Source organism: Belonocnema kinseyi, chromosome 4 (genome assembly GCF_010883055.1).
Source record: "Belonocnema kinseyi isolate 2016_QV_RU_SX_M_011 chromosome 4, B_treatae_v1, whole genome shotgun sequence".
NCBI classification, from domain to species: Eukaryota; Metazoa; Arthropoda; class Insecta; order Hymenoptera; family Cynipidae; genus Belonocnema; species Belonocnema kinseyi.
The window spans coordinates 41,801,562-41,809,156 of record NC_046660.1 but is presented as its reverse complement, the minus strand read 5'-3'; the positions used below and the strand labels follow the sequence as shown (position 1 = coordinate 41,809,156).

The following is a 7,595-nucleotide window of genomic DNA, read 5'->3' as shown; positions in this document are numbered from 1 at the left end:
TGAAAGAGGGTGCTCTTCTTAATATTTTGACACCAAAATCATGTCGATACACCTTACCGACTGCGAGTAAAGCCACCCACGCTTTAACTTGACAGACTGTACATTTCTGTTTAAAAATTATCTCTTTCAGTCAAAAATCCATACATTTTGTTGAAGATTTATGTATTTTGTTAAAAAGTCGCTTTTTAGGTAAAAAAATTAATCTTGTTTGTTGAAAATTCGACTATTTTCTTAAAAATTTGTCTTTTCTGATTTACATAACTTAAATTCATGTAATTTGTTAAAAATTCACCTTTTGGACAGAAAATGAATCTTCATGGTTAAACATTAATCTCTTTTGTTGAAAATTTATGAATTTTGTGGGAAATTCGTCTTTTTGATAAAAAATAAATCTTCTTGGCTTAACATTCAGTTATTTTAGTGAAAAAATTAAAATATTTGGTTAAAAATTAAACTGTTTTTTTTTTAATCTAACTATTTAGTAGAATATTGGCATATTTTGTTAACAAATCATATTTTGGGGTTGAAAATTCAACCTTTTTGTAGATAATTCGTCTTTTTGGCTTCAGCATTCAACAGTTTTGTTAAAAATGCATTTTTCAAGATACAACTCTTTGATTAAAAAAAAATGCAATGGATCTTTTTTTAATAAAATTTTTGGTAAATTTACCCTGAAGACTTGTAAATTTCCCTTGAATTCTTATGAATTTTATCAGATTTTTATTCACTAATTCTATTCGCTCTCATTTATCTAAATTTAACGGAATTTGTTTGGACTTTGAGAATTTTGTGCCGTTTGTTTGAATTATTTTTTATTTATATTTTTTGTTCCTTGCAAGATATTCCTTTTTGAAGATAAAAAAACCTCAAGTCTAAAGAATTTCAAATTAAAATTTTAATTATATAATATGAAAAATTAAAAAATGGCTAAGAGTTTGAAAATTATGACAAAAAATCAATCTTGTAAGGTGTGTTTTATTTCAAAAAATTAAAGATTGTGATTCAAATAACTTGTCGATAGTACGTGTTTAAAAAAGTTTGTTTTATCTATTTTTTAAAAGCTATTTTCGCCCATTATTTGATATTAAAATTTCATGTGCGCTTGTTATATACAAGATTAAAATCTATTGAATGCGTATGATTTCATTTAATTCCATTTAATTTTTAAATTACTGTTGCGGATTTCTTTTAAAATCAATCGTCGTTTTTAACTGAAAACTTGTATTTAATTTTTTTAAAGCTTTTAATTCAATTTAATTTAATTTAATTTTAATCGTTTATAATTCGATAGCAGACATACATAATACAAGTATAAATATAATATAAAAGGAGATCATTGAGAACTCTTCTTTAAATATGTAATCGTTTCGAAAATGAATGCATCCTAATTTTAAACTGTTGAATTCGAAAACTCATCAATATTCTACAGCCACATCCAAAGTTTTTAATTATTCAGGGTTGCTGCATGCCCTGAAATACCTGGATAAGACATAAAATTATGATCAAGTTCTAGAAAAACTGGATAATTCGTGAAACTTCGTAAATGTGACTGGAATTATTTTAGTTACAATAATTTAATATTAATAACAATTATTTTAGTAGTTTATGGAGAAATTTTAGTTTCCAAATTCATAGGAGTTGATTTTTTTCATAATAAAAATAATATGCTCCAGGGGTGTATGACTCTTGAAATTTGTTATAAAAGTCTTACTGGAATCTATTAAATCTTCGAGAAATTTTTTAATTCTTTTGAATCTTTCTGAAATATTTATGAAATCTTTTAAAATCGTAGAAACCTTTGTGAAATCTATTGAAATCTTCCTCATATTTTTGCGAAATATTTGGAATTCTAGAAATCTTTTTTAAATCTACTAAAATCGTTGTGTAATCTTTGAAACCTTTCTGACATCATTACATTCCAAAATCTTTATGAAACCTTTTGAGACCTTATCAACATTGCGATGACAATTGGAATCTTTCTGATTTTCTGTTTATATCTTTGTAAAATCCTTTAAACCTCTGAAATCTTTTGGAATCTTTAAAATGTTTTGAAATCTTATAAACTTTTGTGAAGTAAAATGAAATCTATTGAAATCTTTTGAAATGTTATAATCCATTGTAAAATCTATTATAATCTTTGTGAAATCTTTGGCATCTTTTGAAATATTGTGTAATCTTTTTCAATCTTTGAAATCTTTGTGAAATTTTGGTGAAATGGAATTTAATTCACTGGATTGTTCTTTGAAATCTAAACCTGGAATTTGTTCAAAAATAATCTTAAACAAGTCTGCTAATGTAATTTTTAATATAATAGCAAAATAGAATTCAATTCTGATTAAAAATCCACCTTTTCTCTTTGTTTCAGAATTATCCATCTCGCTATCACCCTATTCGTTCAATACTTTTTAATGAGGGATTTGGAAAAATTGACTGGTTCTCTACGCATAGCTCTGATCTACTTCATTGGCGCATTGGCTGGGAATTTGGCTAGTGCAATATTCATTCCCTATAGAGCTGAGGTAAAGCATTAAAGCAATACATCGATAAATCTGTAAATCTGAAATTCACATTCCAAAAATTAGTCAAAGTAGGCCCGTGAGCCTACAAAAAGTGTTTTGTAGCCTGTTTAGATGTTAAATAAGCACTTCAAACAGTCCTTTCCACTCACTTCGCCCACTTTCACTCCACTTCCTCTATTTTCCCTTCCTCATTTGCCGCACTTCTTTTGCTCTTCCTCCCTCATTTCCCCTTTAACTGATTTTTCTTTTTTTCCACTACTTCGCATTCCCTCGCTTCCCTTCCTAAAATTTATTCTTATCTTCCTTTCCTTATTTTCCTTTATTACTCCTACTTGCCTTCTTATAATTTCCCCCTACTTCGCTTCCCCTCATTTCCCTTACTTTTCTGTCCCTTATTTCCCCTTATTCTCCATACTTACCAATCTCGTTCTTTGCCTTCTCTTACTCTCCATCTCTCATTTTCCCTTACTTTCCATCCCTTTACTTCCTCTACTTTATTTTAACAGATGAATTTCTCCTACTAACTCTTCTCTAATTTCTTTTTCCTTCCAGCGCCTCGCTTCCTGTCCCCTCAATTATTTTTCTCCTGCTTCCCCTTCCCATTTGCTTTCATTAGCCCTACTTTCTCATCCCACAACTTCCACTTTCCCTGCTCTCACCTCCTCCTCTAATTTCCCCTACTTCCCCTTCCATATTTCCCCATACTTTCCTTTCCCTCATTTCCCTTATTTCCTCGTTCATAATTTCCCTTCATTTCCCCTACTTACCCATACCTTATTTGATAACACTTCACTACTTTTTCTCCCTTTCTTCCGCTTCTCATTTCTCCTAATAATGCCTGCTTCCTCACCTCCCACTACTGCTGCTTTCCTGTCCCTTACTACCTCTCATTCATCACTCCTTATTTCTCTCACACCATTTCCCATACTTTCCCTAATTTACCGTCATATTAACATACTTCCCCTTTATTATTCCCCTTGCTTTCTTTCCCCTATTTTTCCTGCCGTTATTTTTTCTTTATTACCCCTCTACGTCTACTACTTTTTCTTCCCACATTACCCCTCATTAGTCCCCAGTTACAATACTTCCCCTCACTTCCCCTTCACTATTTCCCCCTTAATTCTCCTTCCCTTACTTCCCCATCTCTTACTTCCCCTTAAATTTCTTTCCCTCATTTCCCAGCCCTTTATTTCCGCATACAGCCTCTTCCCTGGTTTCTGTTACTTCCCCTACTCTTATTTTCTCTTACTTCTTATACTTCCCCTCCTCCTATTGCCCCTTTTCCGCGCTTTATTTCCCTCGCTTCCCTCCACGCATTTTCCCTCAATTCATCATCACCGCTCGTATCATTTCCCCTCTTTAGAAAAAAGTGCTCCAAAACTATAAGGGTTTCTGCCGGGGCTACAAGACCCTAAACAATTCTAAAAATATACTTTCTTTCAAGCTTCCGTTTAGCGAAGGAAATTTTATTTTTTCAGTCATTTTTACGCTTTATTTCGATCTATGCTATTTTCATATATGGAATTTATATCGATGAGGAAGAAGTAAGGGAAAGGAGGATAAGTAGGAGAAGCGTATGAGTGGAATAATGGGAAGTAAAGGATGGAGAAATAAGGGAAGTGATGGGATTGGAAGTGTGAACTAGTTGGGAACTAGAAGAAGTAAGTGAAGTGAGGTATGTGAAAGGAGAAGTAGAGAAAGGAAAAGTAAGGATACTGGGGGAGTAGGTAGTAGGAGAAGTAAGGGATGCGAATAATTTGAGGGGTTGGGATGTAGAAAAGGGTTGAAAACCAAGAGAAGTGACGTAGAGGGATTGCGGAGAGGCAAAGTAGATGAGGGGGAAAAGGAGAGGAAGAGGAGTATGAGAGTGAAATTATGGGGATTATAAGATGGAGAAGTAAGGGTAGTAAGGGAAGTGATAAAATCGGAAGTGTGGGATATGAGAGGTTGGGAAATAGGAAACGCGAATGCAAGTGTGGCATGAGTGAAATGTGAGGAGAAGACAACTAGAGAAAGGAGAAATAAGGAAAGCGAGAAGGAAGAAAGTAAGAGAAGTAAAGGATGTGAAGAATTTTCGGGGTTATGATGTAGAGGAGGGAGAAGTAAGAGAAGTGAGGAGAGTGACAAAGTGCGGAGAAGGAAAGTAGATGAGGGAAAAGTATGGAAAAGGAGGAGGAAAAAATAGGGTTAATAAGGGACTAGGCAGTTTGGAAAGGGAATTAGTGAAACTGAGGGTTCTACATATGTGTATGCAAGATGCTAAGAGAATATAAAAGGCTGTTTGAATGGAAAAATAACAAGAGGAACTAAAAAATGCCCCATATGCGCCTAACCTAAGTACAATGAAACTCTGAGATAGGGACCCTTGATATGTTTCTTTCGAGAATTGACGCCTCACCGCAAGTAGAAGTAAAAGGAGCTGCGGGGAGTGTACGATGGTCACACAGGCGTGCACAAATAAAAGCGTTTTCATCCGAAATGGCACTCTATCTAGGTAATTCCTCACCTCCTCCAGCCCCAAAACCGGCCAAGTCTCAGAGTTTCACTGTTTATTCAAATAAAAATCCTTGTGATTATCCTCGTATGGCATGAAGTATACAAAAAACAATTTGAATCGCAAAAAGTTTAGCTGGACCCATGAGCCAAACGGTGGATTAAAAAAATGTTTTCTGCTTCAGGTGGGACCAGCAGGTGCACATTTTGCTCTTCTGGCAACGCAGATAGTCGAGGTTCTCCACTGTTGGCCGATGCTGAAATATCCAAGAAGGGCCATTTTCAAACTGATGATGATCCTCGTGGTCCTCTTGATGTTGGGAGTTTTACCTTGGGTGGACAACTACGCTCATCTCTTCGGCTTCATCTTTGGTTTCCTCGCCGCCTACGCCTTCATGCCATTCATCTCCTTCGGCCACTACGACCGTCGTCGAAAAGTCCTCCTCATCTGGGTCTGCACAGTCCTCATTGTAGGTCTATTTACCCTGCTCCTCGCCTTGTTCTACAACATTCCAGTCTACGAGTGCGAAGTCTGCAAACTGTTCAACTGCATTCCCTTCACTCGCGATTTCTGTGCCTCGCAGAATATTAATTTCAAAAGGGAGGAACCTGTATGACACACGGGGCCGCGGTTCCCAGTCGAGCGCGAAGTACCGTTCGGCCCCCAAATCAGCGCTCGTTTTTACACCCTGAACGAAAAAGCCCACCTGGAAATGGACATCCTGGCAATTCTGGCATTCTGGCAATGGAAATTTGGATCGAGACAGGAGAGCCGTCCGATTTAGATGAAGAGACTTGCTTCCTCAAATTAGAGGATCGCTATTTTCGTAACTCAAGAAAACGACGCCTTCGAATCGCTGGATGATAAAAGGACAAGGACAAGAGAAGATACAAAAGGTATCCGCTTCTATCTTTCTCGCTACTGCCAAATAAAAAGAACTCTTGTTCGCCGACTGACGGCAAATAGCAATGCCTTAAAATTAAACGATCGTCGCGAATTCCGCGGAAGGGAATTCCGAGAACTTGATTAGCGAAAGTCAGAGAAATTTGTAAATATTAGGTATTCATTAATGAAGCATCACTGAATCACTTTGATTCTCGGAGGCAGTTTCTTAATATTATCCTCATCGTGAATCCTTTTCAATCCTTCGTCATCGAGATATATAAGTCCGAAGCGGAAGTTGGGAAGATGGTCCCTCTGCTCGTGTTAATAAATCTAAAGTTGTACATAAAAAATAAAGCAGCGACTCTTGTTACATAATTTGTGAAAACGACCTTAATAAGCTAGGTTTAGACAACATTTCGAAAGTGTTTGCATTATTTTCCACGTCTCGTGTCGTCCTAAGAACGGCTCAGGCGTCTTCGAAATTTAAGGTCTGCATCATGTATGTATATCCTTTTGATTACTCCAGTAAGTGCGAAACAAAGAAGCGATCTTTCAGATTGTGATCGCGAGTTGGTGCTTTCATTTGGAACGAATTTTTTTATTAAAAAAACGCGAGAACAAAAGACACAAATATATCAGAACTCTTAATCAATTTTTCTGCGATTGTATATAATAGACTGTCACGAATGACACACGTGGTAGGTCGACTTGTAGGTACCACGCACATACGCAAAGTCATTTAAGAATTCTAAGAGTAAAATTATCATAACGTCGTGAATGTGTATTTTATTATAATGGGTAACGGACAAAGTGGAAACGTACCGTTCGTTTATCGAATCGTCTAAGTCGTAACATATGAGGAACGAGTTTTTCAAACGTACGAGAGAGAAAAATTATGTGCCACGAAGAGAGATTATGAATTCGTCGGAAAGTCCGATGTTAGCGTTATGATAATATTCTTTCAGGGTGGCCACTAGACCGGAAAAGCCAGGAAATGATTGGGAATTTGTTTAGATCTGGAAAAAACCGGGTCATGATCCAAAATTTTGTTTGATTTTCAATAAAGAACCTTTAAAGTTTATAAAATAATTCTTAGTTTTAATTCCAGCAGCAGCAGATGATAAAATGATCCTGATTACAAAAAATGTATGTAACTTCCTCTTTTTCTAGTTTTTTCGCCCAAAATGATAATTGATATAATAGAACCCAATAAGAAAATCCAACTAATTGTGGTTGAATGTTAATTATTTTTTGTTCAAATTTGATCTTTTATGGTTGGAAACTAACTTTTTTGTTAAAAATTCAATTGTCTTTTAAAAATATTCTCTTCTCGGGATTCAAATTCAACTATTTGATTAAAAAGTTAACTGCTTTGTTAAAAATTCGTCTCTTTTAATTAAAAGTTTAATTTTGTTTATGAAAATTATTCTTTATTGGTTGAAAATGACCGTTTTTGTTGAAAATTCAATTCTCTTCTGAAAAATTCGACTTTTTTGGATTGAAAATTTTTCAAATAGTTGAAAAGTCTACAATTATATTTTTGGTTGATAATTCATCGTTTTTTTCTTGTTTTTTTCTTAACAATTTTATTATTTCGATGATACTCTAATTATTTTTTTGAAAATTAACTTTTTTTGTTAAAAGTTCGACTTTCTTCTAAAAAATTCGTCTTCTTTTTTATTGAAAAGTCTACAATT

The 7,595-nt window shown here is 34.7% G+C and overlaps 1 protein-coding gene across 1 annotated transcript in view; it reads left to right on the top strand.

Annotated features, from left to right (window-relative positions):
* LOC117171914 (inactive rhomboid protein 1) overlaps positions 1 to 6,987 on the top strand; it is a 364,512-nt gene extending 357,525 nt beyond the window's left edge. Inside the window, exons 15-16 of the mRNA XM_033359571.1 lie at positions 2,366 to 2,519; positions 5,198 to 6,987. Coding sequence (XP_033215462.1) covers positions 2,366 to 2,519; positions 5,198 to 5,629 — 586 coding nt within the window. The 3' untranslated portion in view covers positions 5,630 to 6,987. The remainder of the gene's footprint in view (positions 1 to 2,365; positions 2,520 to 5,197) is intronic.
* The last annotated feature ends 608 nt before the right edge of the window (positions 6,988 to 7,595 follow it).